Source organism: Sparus aurata, chromosome 11 (genome assembly GCF_900880675.1).
Source record: "Sparus aurata chromosome 11, fSpaAur1.1, whole genome shotgun sequence".
NCBI classification, from domain to species: domain Eukaryota; kingdom Metazoa; phylum Chordata; class Actinopteri; order Spariformes; family Sparidae; genus Sparus; species Sparus aurata.
The window spans coordinates 30,878,681-30,899,144 of NC_044197.1; the positions used below are offsets into that span (position 1 = coordinate 30,878,681).

At 41.9% G+C, this 20,464-nt stretch overlaps 1 protein-coding gene across 1 annotated transcript in view; it reads right to left on the reverse strand.

Annotated features, from left to right (window-relative positions):
• The window catches only part of phactr1 (phosphatase and actin regulator 1), a 39,707-nt gene extending 24,520 nt beyond the window's left edge, over positions 1-15,187 (reverse strand). Inside the window, exon 1 of the mRNA XM_030433526.1 lies at positions 14,985-15,187. Within this exon, the coding sequence (XP_030289386.1) occupies positions 14,985-15,096 (112 nt within the window). The 5' untranslated portion in view covers positions 15,097-15,187. The remainder of the gene's footprint in view (positions 1-14,984) is intronic.
• Positions 15,188-20,464: the final 5,277 nt, after the last annotated feature.

Genomic DNA, 20,464 nt, shown 5'->3' on the forward strand with positions numbered 1-20,464 from the left:
AATCAACATATTTAATATAAGAAAAAAAAAACATCTTCAGCAAACCACTGAATATTTTATTTCTGGGACTTGATAATTATTCATTAATTAGTTTTTATAGTTTCATTCGTATATGTAGCTTAGGACATTTCCACAGAAACTTCATTATGCATTCTCGTGTTGTGTAAACACAGCTAAATACACCTTGGAAAGATACAAATAAGAATTTAAAGATGAAATATGATAAAAACATACAGGGTTAAAAGCTCAGTATGTATGGGTGCAAACCCATAGCAAGTCTTTAAAGTAATCAACAGGAACCTAAAATCAGTACTCAAAAGAAACCAACTGAAAGAATCCAAGACTGGAGTGATATGTTCCCATTTCCAGAGTGTCAGCAGTCTCACAGATGTGTTTTGTACTCACTCTATAATCTGTCAATGAAAAAGATGATGTGCACTCTTTGACTACAGAGAGACAAGGCTGAGAAATACTGGATGAAACTGAGTTGTTCCTCTTAATAGACACTAATTAATTTTCTTCATTTTCTTATCTACATACAGGGACAACAACGCAGAAATCCCAAATGTAATGACACATTTTTACAGCATCTTATGTTCTCTGCTAAATTTTAATAGCTCATCAAAAATAAGTTGAGAGAAAAGACACTGATAGCAGCTTCAAGGTTCCTGAGATAAAAGCAAGTCAAATTTGAGAAGTCCCTTTTTGTAATCTGAACTGAGTTGACATGCATGTGAGAGGGACACATATGTTCTGTGGAGGCCAATAAAGGGTCACAGTTTGTAGTTGCACATCTCTTCCAGCAGGCGGAGCTCACTTACAAGCAACAAGGGTGAACTCATTTGTCTCTAAACAGTGACAGACTCTGAGCCACAGGGTGCAGACTGGTTAGGAGTCTGTGTCTGCATGTAATCAGAAGCCACTCCGTAGTGTTGAAACACTGAGCTGCAGAAACATACAGAACGAGGGAGACTGGACTTATGTATGTAGTCAATCACCTGAGGCTATGTTTGTGTCACTTCCCTCATGTAGGTTGTGCGCGTGCTCATGTTTATTCTTTTATGTAACACTAAGATCAAAAGCATTTTCTTTTCCTCGCTGCAGATGATGACTGATGAAGGCATTCACATTTAAGATCATCACAAGATGAAAGGGGGGAAAGCTAGGTGAGTAGGCCTCGGGTCTGGGGTGAGCCCTCTCCTCCTTTCTTCTAGAGTATAGACATTAAGGGAAAAGTTCACCCAAAAATGAAAATCCAGTCATTTTCATGCTCACTTTCATGCTGATGGAAAGCCAGGTGAAGTTCTCATGATCCACGAAAGATTTCTGGAGCCTTGTAGCATTCTCCTGAAACAACTGGAGGAGATCAGGACTTGTTTTAAAATGTAAAACATGTCTTCATGAAGCTTGTTAAGCTTAATAATAATAATACAAGTCTCCAGAAGCCTGGAGATGCTAAATTGACTTGAAAGATATTTATGCCCTTCAGGAGCAGTTCCCATTTACTGCAGTTGCTTAGGAGAATGTTTTGCTGTGAAGCTCCAGAAAATGTTTCATAGAAAACAACATTTCACCTGACTTTCCATCATAAAGATAATAACTTAACATTCTTTTTGGAGTGAACTGTTCCTTTAACATATAGTTAAACTCAACAATATTTGACATGACACCCAAATTGATGAAGAAACAAGAATAAAGTATGAAGCACAATCTTTGTTCTTTACGCCTGGTATCCTTCAGGTTTCATTCTCTACTCCTTCGTCTGTGGGTCTTATTCTGATGACTGGCCTGATTGGTACGACTCTTCACAGTTGTTGCTTCCTCTAATGAGAAGGAGATGTGAGATTAAAGCACTGCTGGTGTGAGTTTGATCAATAAATCCATAGTCTCACTCTCTGACTCACAGGCTGCTGAGGCCTACAGTTTGTCTCATGTGACTGAAAGCCAAACTGCAGGTATGATTCACATTACTGTAAAGAAGTGACACAGGAGAGCACCGAGTAGCTTCTATCACCATCTCTACAGTGCGTCTCACATACCACACATTACATTATTATGAGCTGTCACTCATGTCTGGAGGACAAGAGGATAGTGGTGGCAAGCTTTTCAACATCTGTAAGTGTGAAACCACTGGATATTTTTAAGACGGCTTTTTTTAGCCATGTTAATGACAACAAAACCAGACATATTTGACGACACGTTGGGAAGATTTGCAGCCTGAAACTGAGTATTTTAAATTAAATGTCAGGACAATATCCAGCTTGGTTTGTGGCAACAGTACAAAGTATTTAAGCCAAAATCTGAGCATTTCCTAACCCTAACCAAGTGCTTTTTGAGCCTAAGTATAAGACCATAATCAGAATGTTGTCAAAACACAACATTGAAAATTAATCATAAACAAAAAAAGTCTAAACTGTTCCACTCTCAAGTCAGTTTGTTTGTTTTAGTAATTAATTCACAGTAGGGGAAGACATAACTTGCGTTGGAAACAATAGTGTCTTCTCTTTTACACGAACTGGGAATCTCAACTCAGGAAAACATCATACCTAGTAAACACTAAGCACTATGCACGAGGGCGCTGACCTTAGCATTCAGCTCAAAGCACATCTACCTCACAGAGCTGCCGGCTGCAGATTATTGTAGAAAAGTACATGGCTACTCCATTTTACTTCCATACAGTTTGAGTTCAAGGGGACACAGAGGAAAAAAAGAATAGATATATCAAAGCAGCAGAGGCCAAGATATCCATACTTATGGTTCAGGATCCAATCACATACATTCACAATAGAGCAACATATTTTTTGCAACTTCCCATGATGAAATCCTCATCATAATCAGGATTTGGGGTTCAGTGTCACACTTAAAAGTCATATGAGCTGCATGTCTTCGAATTATAAGGGCTTAGGGGTTTTTTAGCGGTGGCACAAAATATGCTGCACTCAGAGCAGTCTTCAGTGACATTATGTCTTATTTAATTGTGAGGAAAATCAATATACCTGTGTTCCAAAACAACAGCCATACCTGAAATAAAAATGCTTACAGTGCAGTCTGATTAGATACAAATATTGTTATTCTACTTTGTCATATTTTCATACCCCAAGAACTGCATCTCATTTCATTCCATACCCTGCCTTGTTGCACTGGCAAGAAAAATTGTTGTAGTGTGTAGATGTTGTAGGCGGGTGTCATCTTGTTTCAGAAAGGCTCTGTGCACCCTTCACAGCCGAGGGGCTCAGTGGGGACACAAAGGTTTGGCAGATTACAGCTCAATATGCTGCTGACAGTAATGGACGTCATGCCTCGATGTGTCGGACAAGTCAGAGCGCCTTTGCATAGACGACAAGCCTTGAAACATACCAGCAAGTGTGACAGACAGACATACATGTGTGATCGCACACGCACACACTCACACACTTTACTCTCTCTCTCAGACCCCAGGTGTGCTGGCAGCGTGTCCATCGTGAGACAGCTGTCAGATTATTGTCTATTTGTGGGACACTGAGCTCTTTACATCTGTCTCAACATACACCCTCCTGTCCAGCAGCATCTCAGTATGCACGTCTCATGAGCGGGCATAACCACATCAGCACCCAGCAGACCACCTACAGAGTTTCCAATCTCTGAGCCTTTGGACTGTGATGGAGATTCACATCTGCCTTGACTGAATCAATCTTGCCTTCACCTGCCCGAGCGGTGATTCATATCTCCATGGTGCTGAGTCTTCAGACAACGACTCTAAAGCTTTGTTCAGCTAGTATAAGAAGGATGCAGAGGACGTTACTACCCTAAAAGGTAATTATGGATTTATTATTATCGCCACTGGATTCTGAACATCGTCCTGCAGTTTCAGAGAAGCCAAATTCACTCATTCATTCTTTTCTCAGGCTCCATTCCGACCTGGTATTAACATCCTTCCTGAGCAATCTGGCCAGTGGACAGAAGAAGAAGAAGAATTTCCTGTTTATTAATCTGTTAGCAGCACATGTTTATGAACACACTGTCTGTTTCAACTGATCCAACCATTCAGCTTTTAGCCACAATATCACTAGACTCCCTAACAAATCAGTGTGATGTGATGTGAGTTGCTGTATAAAGAGAAACTTACAAAACTTTTTGAAACAGCTAAACAAATTCTAAATCACAGGTGCCTTCTAGCAAATCTGACATCAAATGCAATACATTAAGTCCAGCCTGCCACTCTGTGTCTAAAGTGCGTCTTACCTGCCAACATTTGGCAGCTGTTTCAACACAGTTTAAACTGGTTTCACCACCTATACTAAATTTATGAAAGAAGAAATATTTTATTGACAGTAGTTGTGTTTAATAGTGACAAATATATTCTACTCCTTTTTGCCTGTGGAAAAGTCTGAAAACTCCCTTAAAAAGCTCTCGGAGTTACTGAGTTATGAGAAACTTAGAAGGTAATGAATTACATTGAATGTAACACATTACCTTCATCATTCTGTCTGTTTGTCCCAGTGATGAAAGTGTTTATTTGCATTTAGAGCACGGCAAGTGAGAGCCAATCAAAAGTGGCAACTTGGGATGCACGTCATTGCCAGGTGTGAACTGCTTGAGCTGTCAACTTGTGCTCAGTGTAATGCCCTTTATTATGCGGACTGCACACTTAATTCTGCTTGATTTATATATTACCTTTAGTGTCCCACTTTCCACTTCTCTTCTCTCTCTAAAGTACTCGTTTACTAATGTTTTAAAAGGTGCTATATAAATACAGTTTCCTCTTTAACTGGGAATTGATCAGAGTCCAGGGGTCATGGGTCTGAGCCTCCACTGCTCCACATTAACTGCCAAAGGAAAATGCCATGATCAATAACAGCAGTAATGCTGTTGCCTGATAAATGCTCTGTCTGCCCACTGTTCACAGGTCAGACTTGCTTTTAAACCATCCCTTTAAGCTAAATGCTGCACTTTAACACACGCAATTAATGCACTGCTGCTGCACTCCTGGAGGGAGTGTTTAGAGAGTGTAGAGAAACATTTCACTGTTGTTGGAGCCCTGAAAGAGAACATTTCTAATATTTCCTTCATGGTTTGTCACATTTCCTTACATTTGGAGTGTGTGGATTGCCTTCTTGTATATGAAAAACCCAAACTATCTTCATGACTAGAAACCTCCTGTGGTAACAGACTGAAAGTCTGCTCATTACTGTCTATGTGATTAATGTCACATTGGTTAACCTTCCCTCTTCTCTACTGACCCTCTTGTCTATTCCTGATGACTATCCATTATCCCACATACTGTATCACCTACTCATCTGGGCTGCTATCTCTATCAGGCAAAAAATATTAATCATCCTCTGGCCTTTGATGGTGCTGCTGCTAATTTAGGCTCCGAACTGAGACTGTGGTCCTGACAGAGATTTAGTGTGCAAAATTAATGGTGAGGTGACGAGGTGGAGACCGGCTGTTTGGAGTCTAAAACAGACTCGCTCTGCTATTTAATCTTCATCACTCTGTTGCTTTTACCTCCATGTTCCCACCAGTTCATCTGTCCACCCACTGCAGAGGTGTCTTTCCTGAGCGACGGAAGTTAATTGTTCTGATTTGGGAGCATCCTGAGCAGAGTGGATGGAAGAGGCTAAATAATTAGCTGTCGGGTGAGGCAAAGTGGCTTCCAGTGAATAGACTACACTAAATTATTATCATCATCTCTCCGGGACATACATATTAAAAGCTGCCCAAACACTCTGGTATAGTGTTGGTTTGAGTGATATGTCATTTATCTCATTAGTATTAGGTCTCCTGCAGTCATCATTCAATCAATTGTATAACTTTTATGGCTTTTTATTTACCACATAGGATGCAATTTAAGACTCTTCTCACTGTTGTACCAGTCAAATATTGTAAGTATGGACAATAAGACCTACACTTATTATTACCATTAAAAATATTTGATTTCTAACCATTAATATAGTACCAAACAACTGTTTGCTTATCTAAAGATATAGTTGGGGAGCAGCCTCCTTAGCAGAGACTGACATCACTGTGCCTCTGTGTGTTCATCTGAGCTTCTCTGGCCTTTGTTAAGGTTGCAAATGTGCATGGTGGTCTCTCTTTGTCCTCCACACATCCATTTCAACATGGCCGCCTACATTTACATTTACACTGTAAATGGCTGCCTACATTGAAATATGTTTCTGGAAACAATTCAAGCAAGAGATAGGCTATGCATTGACTCATTTTACATCACATCTAAGTTTCTGTTCGTGTTCAGATGCCGCTTGTTTTTTTTTGTTTTTTCCAAAATCTGTCCACTTCGTTTTGGAAAAGTATTAGTATAGTTGTTGTAATGACAGACACGTGGTTGGGTTTGGTGTAGAAATCATCCCTTAAGATTTAAATAATAAGTCAATCGGAAATCAAATAAGTCACACATCTCCTCTTCAATATACAGTATCACGCTGTATTCCTGAAACAGTCTGATGATATTGATGAGTTGTATGTGAAGACATTGGAAACCACTTCATATCCCCATGCAAGAGAGCCGAGAAAACAGGGACAGTCCTCTGCTCCCTTGTCCTTCCCGTTTTCTATTTGGAAATGTTTCCTCATCCAAATCATGGATGTTAGGACAGATGCTGTCATATGTGTCTACAGATAAATGTCTAAATTGTGATTTTCAGAAAAAAATGAAATGTTAAATGTGAAACAACATGAGCGCCTGTCTGGTTTGGTCTCTGTGGGTCTTTTCTTTTCTTTCTCCATCTGTCGAGACGTGTGTTGGCATCAACACAGGAACAGTGTTAAATGTGTGCTAAGTGTGATGCGATGAGGATGGACAGAAGAAGTCTGCGAGTTCAAAGGCAACACAATGTTCACTGTTTTGTCTTCTTCCTACAGTTTCTTCATCTCCCGCTGTTTCACTGTCATTCACTGTTCAAAAGCCTGCACACACCCCTCTCCCCTTCTCCCTCCCCCCTCCTCTCTGTGACTGGACCCGCTATGTGCTGAATTAATACAAAGTGACAGAGCCTGTAGGAGCTGTGTGTATGTGTGTGTGTGTGTGTGTGCGCGCGAGCGTGTGCGTGTGTGTGTATGTGTGTGTGTGTACATCCCTGTAAATGTTTGAATGCGAGACTTGGCATATCACAGGGATATGACTCACCCCTCTTCTCTCCCTCTCTCTGTCTCCTGTATGCAGCTCATCTATTTTGATAGGTGGCCTTCACCAATACAGACAGCATACTTAAAAAGGAAAAAAAAAACAGCTAGATAAAAACTCCAAAGAACATCTACTGGTGATGTGTCTTGGTTCTCTGGCTGCATTTTGTGGTTTGGTTCTTGTCTGAGGAGGAGTCCTGCAGCCCACCCCCACAGCTGAGGTGCCCGGGGAGAAACCACAGGGGGGCACACTTAAAACAACCCGGGACACACACACAATATCAAGGAGATGTTCACACGCAGACTACAAAACAAGGAGGAGTAGAGTACAACACTATAGGCAAACAGTATCACATTAAGAACTGGAGATGACATTACTGTATGTACATCACACCTGCACAATAAAGCTGTGATGATTAACTGATTAGTCAATAATGATCTTAATCCACAACTATTTTCATAAACAACTGATTAGTTTGAGACGAGACAAATAGAATCAACATTTTCAGATTATTATCATTCTTTCCTCTTTTATGACAGTAATTTGATTATCTCTGGGTTCTTGACAAAACAAGGACATTATTTTAGGGTTTGGGAATTACTGATGGACATTTTCTGACATTTGCATGACTAAAACCAATGAATGGATGGAGACAATAATGGACACGTTCATCAACAATTCAAAGTAATTGTTACTGTAACAACAGAAATAAAGCCTGGTCTAAATTTTTGATATAAGATTTGTAAAAAGAGTTTAAAGGATAAAGAAACCTGATGGCTTTTGTGATTTGGACATAAATATATATGAAAAAAATATTTTATGAATCTCCCAAATTCTGTGCTGAAACAAAGGTGTACTTTATGCTGGTTATAGATCATTAATAGTGGCAAAGTCAATTTATGTATCAAGATTTATGTGTCAGCAGTAGTCTGTGAACAGTATTTAAGAGTCAATTGTGATGCGAATTTTGAAAAATGTAATTGCTATACATAAAAACAAAATCTAACAGTATATCTACATTGATTAAAGAAAACAGGGTCAATACATCAAAATACAACCTGTACACTTTTATTCACTACAAAGTCTTTTTGTGTAGCTGTCAACTATGACATATCCATCCAAATCTTCAGAATACATTTGGACAATGCACACTTCTGCCAACCCACGCAATGATGGACCTGATCATATCTTTATGTTGTGACTTTACGTTTCTCAATTTGAACTGTATCTTGTGAAGACACTGTGCTTATTGGATTGGCTGCCATAAACACAACTAGAGACGGCCCAAGGTCTCCTTAAAAGTGTCACACTTACAAAGGTTCAAACCTAGTCTCGTCCTGCGGTCGCTGGCTTAGCAGCCTTTTTTTCGCCTGAAACTCCTTCCAGCTTCTGATGTGACAGTCAGGTCGTAACATGTAATGTTAATAATGTAATGTGGAAACATCCATGTGGTACACAGGTCTACAGGTACAAATTTGAACATATCAGCAGTTTGCAGAAACGTTAACTGCAACATGCGATTCTGGCAACTGGGCTGGACATATCTGTTTTACCCCAGACTGCATCCAAGCAACTCCCTGCACAAACAGTTGTCTCACTAATAAAAGACCTGGAAAACTGACTTGCTTGATGAAGTGTTTCCTTTACTGACAGCTGTCTGAGCCCATAAACACTCAGCTGTGGTTAATGCCACCTCCGCCACATGTTTACATGTTAATCCTTTGGCCTATTTTAGTTTTTTGGCTTCAGTGACTGAAGATGTTGGAGAGTAAAGTCACACTAATGAAGTCCTCTCCAGGAGCCTGTGGGTGACATCAAAGACACGGCAGAAGTCACACTGTGCCTTCACTTTAACCTCTCTGATGTTTACAAGTGCAGCTACATTAAACAGCATAAAACAATAAGATAAGATGAAAAAAAACACTAACACACAAACACCCTAACACACATTCTGGGTGCAATCCATATACAAGAAGTGATGGACATTTTATTACTTGTATTATTTTTGCTTCAATATGTCTTCTCTCTGTATGCCACTGGTTTCACTATCACGGTTGTCCTCCCTGACAGATGGGTGTTGAATGCAAGTTCAGACATGCTGTCAGTGCCGTCAAAAGACATTCAGGGAAACAGAAATCAGACTGTGTCCCAGTTCTGTACTGAATACCACTGTATTGTTTCTACTGGAAGTGACAAAAAAAAGGAAAAAGTAATGGTGGAAATTGGAAGGAGTGTTACCCTGGTGACACCATTTTCTAACCAACTAACGTGCTTGTGACAACACCTGTGTTACCTGGTACACCAGGCTTTTTAGAAGAAAAGACACTCACTATCTGTAGAGTGCTGGGTACATCTACTGCTGATGAAAACCAAACGTTTCCTACTGCTGCATCTTCCCAATAAAAGTATTCACTTTTATTAAGAAGTAGGTTGGTCACAGGAAATCCAGAACGTTTAGTGAATTTAGCCCCAATCACTATTGTTCATCACATTATGAATCTACAGAGCAAAACAACGACTATTTTTCTGCGTTTGTTGACAGCTGATCCATTTCAGATATGTCAGGGAGTTGTTTTATTCAGCCTGTGTGGGTGATGGAACAAGAAGGAGCCGAGATGAAGATGATGAAGAGCTGCAGGAGAGAGAGAGGTAACCGACTCCTTTTCCCTCATTAACTTTATCTGGTTCCCTATTAGAGTTGGGTTTTAATCAGAAATATTGTCAGATAGGCTTATCGCTTTGGCAACAAACCCCCTGATATCATCCTCTTTTCATGCAGGAGGTGAAGTGTGAATCCTGTCACTGTGCTGGGACCCCTTCAATGTAAAGTTGCAGCTTCCATCAGAAAGCAAACTGACGGTCGGGGAGGAGGGCAAGTACCACTCAACTTCGCTGATGAAACACTTTTTCTTTGCCATGCATCTCATTTACAGGTCTTATGAGTGATGGAGCTAGCATGATTATCAATGTGCAAATGTAGGCATAAATGTCAGAGTGTAAATAAATGTTGTGTGCCAGTTTCCACAATGGCTGAGATCTGTAAAGCAGAATCAGACGTAGACACAGCTGACGAAAAGAATGCATATGCAGTGAACTTTAACTAAACCAGGCACAAATATGAAAAGAACATGAGCAAAGTTATTAAGATAAAAGTGAGAATTCATCCTGATACAGATTTGACACCCTCAGCATCACAGTCTGAAGTTACCCAACAGAATACAAGTACTCATCTATGTTTTCCACACTTCTGCTCTTGTCCTCTGAAATGGTTGCAGGCCTTCCCGGTGTCTTGATTGTGACTTAAGTCTGATTCAGAAGGCTTCTCTCTCAGCACAGTGGTTTGCTTGTCTGAGCTGAATGGATGGACCCACATGCCAGTGGAGGAAGAGTGAGGGGGTGTGGTGGGAGGCAGCGATGCAGGGAAGCTCTCTGCTGCTCTCCGCTGCATTTAAAGCTCTCACACTTCCTCTCGGTGCTTTTGTATTCTGCACAGGTACTTCTGTTTCTCTGCTACTCAAGGCCTGTATACAGATAGCAGAGCTGATGCATGTGCATCACAGAGACAAAGAGCATTACTCACACAGTGGGAGTTGTGTGCGCACCGTTCCCACCATATTCTATGGATGACGGCCAACTCTATTTCTTTCTCAACGTGCCAGTCTTTCTGTCCATCGTGCCATCCTGTCCTCCTCCTCAGACTCTTCCTGCTCCTCCACCTCCTCTCGTTTAAGCCCTCTCTGTCTCAGTTTTTCATTCAGGTCTGTATTAGAGCTCTCTGAATGAGAGCGTGGTAATGCCTGCATCTTGGTCTTTGTTGGAGTGGCTAAGCTCTGACCGAGCTGACCTGGATTTACATTGCTGGAGCAGAGCTGTGCTGTGCTGCCTGCGATCTGGAACTGGCTCAAGATGACGGACCGCAGCGGAAATGCCAAAAGACAGACTTTTGAAATGGATCTGATTGAATATACTGTTCTAAAAACATTGAAGAATGAAACAAAAACTCTGCCAACTTTTTTCTATTTTAGGTTCTATAACTGTGCACAGACCTACAGACAAACTATTTGCTGTCCAGAGCCTTTCAGCATCCTTTAGCTTTAGTTTCTAGCAGCAAACAACAACAACAAGAACAACATCAGTGTTTCCCCACACACAGAGGCTACTTGGGCAGGGTGCACAGGTATATTTGGTGACCAATTTTAGCATCTTATATTATATACTTTATTTTTTCTGTCCTCACTCTTCCCCTTCCGTCTACTGTCAAACACACACGCTCTGCAGACAGAAAGACGCTCTCTGGTATTACATCTCTGCTGTGAATGCACCTATTCAGATGCATCTCCTATTTAATGCAGACCGCCTTATGTCATCGGTTTGTACGTACTTGTAAGTGCACCTGGTTGTTGTGAAGTCATTCGGTGCATGTTGGTTTTGATCAGCTACACAATTCATGACAAGCGTCCTCTACATGCGCCTCAGCTGCTGTTATGACAACAGCATTGCACTTGAACACATCCGAAAATGCAGGGTGTGTTTTTCGGGCGACTTTATAAAACTTCCCACTGCTGAAGAAAGCAGATAACACTTCTGGGAGAGTAAAAACAGAAAGGACAGACACCCAGTGTGGGTGCATTAAGATGGACAATTAAAACAACACATGTAATGTAGGCCAACAGCGATGTTACAGCAATTCTAGAGAAAGATGGTACCCTAACCTGTTCGCTAATGGTAGGAATCTAAACAAGCTAGTAGGTGTTCCTTTTCCTTTTACTTGGATTTAGTCATTTTAATGCCCGGGCTCAAATTCGCCCCGACTGTTGCTGCATTGTGGGTTAAGCACTGCATAAAATGATTTTGATTGGTTGAAATAAATTCAAAGAAATCAGTGTTGTTTGCCCCTACACCATCGCCGGAGAAAGATCTGGCTGACAGAGACTTTAGCACTGTTAAATGAAATAATCAAAATATAGCTCCGATAAAGTGTTGGCACTAGCAGATAAAGCATATACATTTTGACAGGGTGTTAAATGATCCTAATAAAGGTACAGAAGGGGAAAATGAAGACAAAATCGGTGCTAAAGATGCTTAACACTAACAAAAGCAATTTCTGGCGGTTAATCTTCATTTTTGTTTCAGCAGACTTCAAGATCTCTTATTACACACATGTTGTATGTTTTAAAACTGCCAATAATTCACTGCAGACTGCATCCAATCCAAATAAATCATGTCAATGAAGGCATAGTGCACAACAACAGCAAAAAGCAGAGTGATGATTCAGCAAAAGCGGACAGCAAAGAAAAAAACAAGGGAAATCATCTCATCCTGGTTCAACACTGAACGCGGCCGAAGAGAGACAACAAGATGGGAACAGTTTCTAAATCATCCAAATCACATACAACTCCCCCCACACACATGTTCACAAGCATGTGTGTTACCACATCATGTACACTAAAGGTGTACATGTGTCACATTTGAATGGTGGCACACATCAAAGGAGAGAGTGGGCTGGAATTATGCAAAACAACAGCAGCTAAGCACACAAACATGAAGCGAAAGGGAATCAGGGGAGTGGGCGGGCAAATGGCTTCTTGGGTGACAGAAAAAAGATTAGACCAAGGAAATCATGGTGGAAGAAGAGAGAGAAGGAAGAAAAGAAAACAGGAAAGGTGTGAAGACAAATATCCCTCTCCTGACGTCGATGGCAGTGCCCGCTGGATGCTCGATGAGGCCACGCCAGCCTCATGCAGCTGCAGCCTGGCCGCTCTGTTCCCAGCTAATAGCCAGGAGCAGCACTGTTAGCAAGGCACAGCAGCAGCAGCATCCTCTCCCTCCCTCCTCCCTTCCTACCCTCCCTCCTTGAGATTAATGCCTGATGGAGAGGCTGACACAAAGCGCCAAGAAAGAATAGTGTTACTCAGATTGGGGCGGCTCGGCCGGTCAGAGAGGAGGTGCTTAACAGAAAACAAAATGGAGAGGAAGATTGTTGAGGGCAAGAGAGAGAGGGACTATGAGTAGGTGGGTCTGAACACCGTGAGTCATAAAGGTCTAAGTGAGCCAAAAGAGGTGGTGCTGCTGCTGCTGCTGGTGGTGGTTGTGGTGGTTGTGGTGGTGGTGGTGGTGGGGGCAAGCATATGAGTAATTCCTGATCTCATTAAGATTTATGTAAGGCTGCTTTTCACATGAATTTCTCACCCCCGCATGAGGGAGAAATACGATCTACATGTGTTATCTTACACACCGTAGGACCTTGATTTAATATAAGGCCGCACGATATGGTCAAAAAAGTCACATTGCTATCATTCTGACAAATTCAAACACTACAAAAATCATGATGAAGTGACTTTTATTGGGGCCTTCACCAAATAAACATGTTTTCTTATATCCAGAGGTGGTGCAGACAAATGATCTGGGCCGATATTCAGCACTTTCTGATCATTGGCATTTAGCCGATAAAAGAAACGACTTTCAAATGTGTTACTCTGGCTATGATGCAACATCCTCTCACACAAATGTCCCTGCTATAACACTATCGGATCGGTAACATGTCACAATTTATTAATGAACAGCCTAAAAAAAACACTAAATAATCTGAATCTGTAAAGTAACTACTGACCAAATAAATGTAGTGGAGAGAAAGATTTTCATTTTTAAAGCAACTCAATGTCGGTTTTCAGTCTCTTGGATTTCTCATCATCAGTAACGGCCCTGAAGAGGCCATATCGGTCGACCCCTCATCTGGAGAGCTAGATCTGCAGTCCAGGACCTCTCTGCAGCTCCACAGTCCTTCATCATGATGCTGTTTTGACACATTTTACCTCAATCCAAAAACTGCAGCTTCCGGCCATATGCGTTATATTTTGAATAGAATATAGCCCTGATTTAGTATTAATACAGACTGAGGCATTGCAGGCTACATGCTGAAGACAAAGCAGAACAAAAGGGACATTTCTTAGAGTTGCCGTATGTCTGAAATGGAAAATAAATGCTCGAGTCTAAAGCCCACACTGCCAGACTATACACACCATGTGACGGGGATTTGTCACATCGGGGCGATTCTGGGGGAGGGTCGAGCCCAAATTCGGATGCAGCAGCTCAATAAAGACAAGAGAGAGAGCCTTGTCATATATGTGGAGTGAGATAAAGAGACATTCCGTGTAAATCCTCCGGGCTTCTGCTCGCTGGCATTTTCAGCACCGAGGGACAGTGGACAGCTCCGCTCTGCTGTCATATCAAAGCAGCCTCTCTCCCTCGGGGCTGATTTTTTTTATTTTTTATTTTTTAAAAAAGGGGCAAAACATGAGACAGATGTGGCCGGAGATGATCCGATGATCCAGGCTTCGTGACGGCGTACCTTCGTGACCATGGCAACAAAGGAAACAATAACTTATCTCTTCTGTCGTCGAGCCTGAGCCGCCACATTTGTTGGTGAGGATCTGACACGCCGGAGCATCCATCCCTCCTCCAATTGCAATAACAACAACCGCATTTTACATGAGTGGCCAGAGGCGGCCAAGTTCGCACAGCGTTTCACTGCAGCCGACGATCAAGGCGGAGTCTGGTCGGAGAAAAAGCAATCGTCCCTGTAGGGATAATTAGGCTTCCCGTACATAACCGAGCCGTGCCGTGCTGGAATAAAAGCCAGCCTCCCAGTGCATGAGTCACTGCGTGCTCACCATCCACCCAGGTGCAGCTGAGCACCATGGGTACCGTCAGAGCTGCACAATGAGAGCCCACAGTCACGCTAGTCCGTGGGAAATGTCAAGAAACCGTGAAAACCTCTCACTCCATCGTCCCCCCTGTGGAACGCAGATACACCCAGACATGCAGCGGAGAGCGTCCGCGTCACACCGGCCGGCTCGCCTACCTGTCTCCAGGTGCAGAGAGATCCTCGCCTCGTTGATGTAAGGCGTGTCACTCTTGGACCGGACCCTCCGGATCGGTCTGCGGTCTACCTCCTCCTCCGGGGCCGCCGCCATGTTCGGCCAGCCGGGCAGCGTCCACTGGCGACCGGCGGGACTGCGAGAGATTCGGCGCCGCAGCAGCCACTCGTGCACCCGCCCGGACAGACGGTGTGGGAGGGGGGGGGGCGGGCTGTTGTAATGGTGATGGAGGGGGAGGAGGGGGGGAGAGAGGGGGGAGAGAAGGAGGAGAGACGGTGGGTTCAATGATGAGCTTCTGTTTCTCTCTGTTCCTGTAAATCAGCTCCAACATGAACACCGGCCAGTGAAAGCACCACATTCAACCACATCATCTCTCCTGCGCGGCTCTTATCCACAGCAGACTGGCCAATGGTCAACCAATCGACTGACAGGAAATTAATCAATAACTTAAGTCTATTGTTAATTGATGACCATGTCATTTATTAATAGAAAATACCAAACAATCTGTGGGCCCAGCCTCTCAAATTGTAGGATGTGTTGCTTGTCAGAATGAATACACGTGGGCTTCAGAGTGTGAGTCCAACAGAATAAGCACTGACATTTTGACATCAATCGTGGGATTAAATTGTTTTTGTTATCTGTGCACATAACTATAAATGACTTTTAGGTCTACTGAATGATACATGTGACATGTGCTTATGTAATGCTTCTAAACCTGAAAAACAGTTTATCGGTTAAAGGAAACGTTCACCCAAACATTAAGTTTCAGTCATTCCTGAAGCTTCACAGCAAAACATCATTGCAGCATTATCCTACACAGCCAAGGTAGCTGGAGACTCGTTTTAAAAGGGAAAAAACAACCCAAACTTAAAACATGAAACAGCTCCATACAGCTCATCTGGAGTTATCCAGGTCTCCGGAAGCCCTGAGGTCCAAAATTGATTTGAAAAGATGTGACGTATTTTAGCCTAAAATACAGCAGCTACGGTGTTGTTTATTGTTGTTACTTTTTTTTTTTTTACTGTAAATGTAACAAATCTCACAGACATCTTTACACTGAGGACAATGCACCACATATTAACAATAAAAATGATTCACAGTGGAACAAAGAAAGTAGAAGTGACAGGGTTGACTGGGCTCAGGCTGCAGAGTCAATCAGAAAAAAGACAGTAAACGTTTTTCAGTTCTACTTAGAGTTTATGGAATTCATAATGCATAGCTGTCAACAAATCCAATACGTGAAGCCATAAATACTCCCTAGAGAAAGCAGGAGCAGGACTGCAGGGACAGGACCTTCACCCATCACCTGAATCAACTGAATTAATTTCAGTTAAGTGCGAAAAAAAATCCAGAGATGTGGACTCAAGTCAATGCTGACGGAATATAAATGACTTGAGACTTGACTTGGACTTGGAAGTCCAAGACCTTTCTGTGCTCCTTTATGTTTTCAGTTGAGTTTCTTTTGGTCTGGCTAGCATTCCTCTATTTGAAAGTGACGGGAAGGAAATCTCTTACTGATGGAGAAAAAAAACTAGAGATAAATCAGCTTTTATTTTGACAACATTTATTTCACTGAATGTCAACAATAATCATAATACAAATACACTTCTTGAACAGGTTACACAAACTGGTCAATAATACCATTATTAGACAGCTACTAATAGCTTGTATTTTCATAAGAACCTGATATTGCAGGTAAGACTGCTCTAAGTTGTGACTGCAACTTGAATTGACTTCACTCACACTGGAAAAATGACTACATCTGCCACAGGTCTTTAAAAATGAAATGGAAATTGTAATACTTGGAAAATCTCAGGTGAACACATAATTCATGCCTTCTTATCGGCCTTGCTTATTTGTGTGACCTGACTAAAACTGATGGCCTCTAGTGGAGATTAAAGAATCAAACATGATTACAAATGGGTGTTATTTCAGTAACAAAGCATTAGTAATTTGTCTTTGTTTTTATATTAGCTGACACAAATAGGTCGAAATTACATGATGCTGTATTTTGTGCCCACAGAGATGGAAAGCTGAGTTCACCTGTAGTAAGAGGTCCACTGCAGTACACATGCTCCCTCTGCTGGTCATAGCTCCTCTTCAGCAGGGGCGTAGGAATGAGTTTAACATAGGGGGGACACATATTGGAAACCTGACAGATCTGCTAATGGTTTGAACAGAATTATGTCATAAATTAACTACACTGAAGAATACTGCACTGTAAAATAAAATCCTAATTTTACAGTATTAGTGCAGTGCCCGTAGGAAATATGTATTCCTATAGAAAAGTGGGAGGTCAAGTAGCTTTTTCATGGATGGCCAAATGAGGCTGTGTTTGAAGGTGGGACATCAGGGATATTCAGGTTTGTTGTGAAATCCGATATTCCAGGGTATAATTGGCTGTTTTTGACTATTTTTGATTTTGCCATTATATTTCACCTTAAAAACTATTTACTTGGTGTCATTATTTTCAGCACAACCTCACATGTGTGACTGTACAGTTATTTTTTTATTTTGACATACTGTATTAACACAATGGACCTAAAATCACAAAAAAACCCATACAATCCGAGTAGAAAAAGTTAGATTTTTTTACTGTGAAAACCACAAATATGTTTAACAAACCATTGTTTATTACTTATAATGCAAATATAAATTGTTGTTTGCTAAATATGTGCGTACATTTAAAAAATTTACAAATTTATATGTAACTATTTACATTTAAATGCAGGCAATGCTCAGGTCTGCCTGAGCTCCTTCCAGCTGAATGAAGAGCTGCACTGCCTGCTCCACATTCAGCTTCTCCTCATTGTTTTGACTCATTAAACAAAAAACCGACTCCTCTACACACTAAACACACTACACCAAACACTACATAACACACTAACTATTAGGGTTGTCAAACAGTATTGAAACTCAAAAAAGTATAGATACTAAAATGTTGTATCCGGATACAATACTCATTTTCAAAAGTATCAATCACAGTATCAAACACATTTTTTCCCCCTTTTTTTTTTTGATTGTCTCTCAGTCTCGGTAAAGTCTGTGATGAGCAAAATTACAAGCTGAACCGGGTTGGTCTTACCACAGCTCTCTTCCATCAGGAAGAGCAGGCTCTAACAGTGCAGGCAGAATAGGCACGGTGATATGAAGCCTCCTCCCCATGAGAAGTTGAGCTGGGCTGTATCCATTATGAAGTGGGGTAGACCTGTATGCAAGCAGAGCAAGGTATGGATCCTCTGACTTCTTCAGGAGTCCCTTCATGGTCTGTACTGCACGTTCAGCTTCAGCATTTCCCTGGGGATATTTTGGACTGCTGGTCACATGACGAAATCCATAGGACTCAGCAAAGTCAGCAAAGTCAGCTCCTGAGAACTGTGGCCCGTTATCAGTGACCAGTGTCTCACAGATCCCGTGACGTGCAAAAATTGACTTCAGGTGATGGATCACATCCTTAGACCTTGTGGGGGTTAGCAGTGCGATCTCCACATACCTTGATGCGTAGTCCACCACTAGCAGGTAGGTCTTGCTCCCTAGCATGAACAAATCTGCTCACTTTGACGTGCCATCCTGACAGCTTTGTCCAAGGTAAGCTGCATGCGTTCAGACAGCACCTTATCTGACAGTCCAACAACGAGTCTGTCTCGGATTAGCTCGTCATGTAGCACTCCGTAGCTGCACTGTTCTGCTAGCGCGTATAATGCAGTGACAAATGAATCCACCGGCTCTCCTTCTCTCTGTTTACGCATGTTGAACTTAGCACGCTCGTAAATTACGTTTTTCTTGATCACGAAGAAAATCATCACGTACCCCTTTGTAAGTGCCTCTTTCAGCAGCCGTTAGAGTTAGCCCACGTAAGATGTTATCCGCCTCGTCCCTCATGCAGTATATCAATGTATTGACTTGATTCTCTTCAGAGCTTGCATTTAGGTTACTTGCCAGGCAAAATCTTTCGAATCTCCTGATCCATTTATCCCACTCTTGTGGCTTTGAAAAGTCGCAGGACTCCCGTGGCTGGATATTAAACATAGCACACGGTCCTGCTGCTGCCTTTAGCTGCTGGCCACCGCCACTAGCTTCTCCTCCGTGGCTCATCTTGTCCTTCTTTTTCTCTTCTCCGCAGGTGTCAAAACAATCCTTTTCTTTCGGGCTTCATCTCTCACGCTAACTACAGGACTTCAGACACCATGTCGTGTTATTGAATAACTTGCGTTGAGTCCGACTGTAAGTATAACATGAATGCTTTATTTTTCAGCGTCACTCCCTGACCTCGCCCTGACCTCTGACGTCCTCCTCCGGGCCTCCGTAGTTCCCACTCAAGACAGGTACACCACAGGAGGTATTTTGCCTTCGAGTCTAACGAGCACGGAAAGCCGAAGGACGTGGATAAGCCTGTGTGCAAACACTGCTACAAGGCGTTGGCGACCAAGTCAGGTAATACTTCCAACTTGGCGAACATCTTAAGGACCGACACCCTGGCCTTTACAGTGAATTTTGACAGGTCAGTGTTTTTCGATTCAAACTTATTACTGATGTTATCGAGGCCGGTGGCCCGCATTAATGTTGGCCGTGTTATTATTAGCCATTAGCCGCAGCTAGCGATTAAAGACTAACGTCACGTTAATGATTATAAACAACGTAAAAAAATAAATAAAAAAATCAGGCATGCCCATATTACGTTAATAGACACAGTGTCAGTATACTAAGTTTACATAAATGTTGGTGACTGAAAAGTGTTATTTTCTCTCTTAAAGTCCCAGAATGAAGCAGAGAAAAGTCGACCTGCAACCAAACAGCAACACACACAGCCGACTCTACCATCTGTGTTTGACCAACAACAAAAATATCATGCCAAGTCCCCAGAAGCTATGAAAATTAACAGAGCTGTGGCAGAGTACATACAGTGAGGCAAAAAAGTATTTAGTCAGCCACCAATTGTGCAGGTTCTCCCACTTAAAAAGATGAGAGAGGCCTGTAATTTTCATCATAGGTATACCTCAACTATGAGAGACAAAATGAGGAAAAAAAAACAGAAAATCACATTTTTAAAGAATGTATTTGCAAATTATGGTGGAAAATAAGTATTTGGTCAATAACAAAAGTTCATCTCAATACTTTGTTATATACCCTTTGTTGGCAATGACAGAGGTCAAACGTTTTCTGTAAGTCTTCACAAGGTTTTCACACACTGTTGCTGGTATTTTGGCCCATTCCTCCATGCAGATCTCATGGAGGAATGGGCCATGATCCCATGCAGTGATGTTTTGGGGCTGTCGATGGGCAACACAGACTTTCAACTCCCTCCAAAGATTTTCTATGGGTTTGAGATCTGGAGATTAGCTAGGCCACTCCAGGACCTTGAAATGCTTCTTATGAAGCCACTCCTTCGTTGCCCGGACGGCGTGTTTGGGATCATTGTCATGCTGAAAGACCCAGCCACGTTTCATCTTCAATGCCCTTCACT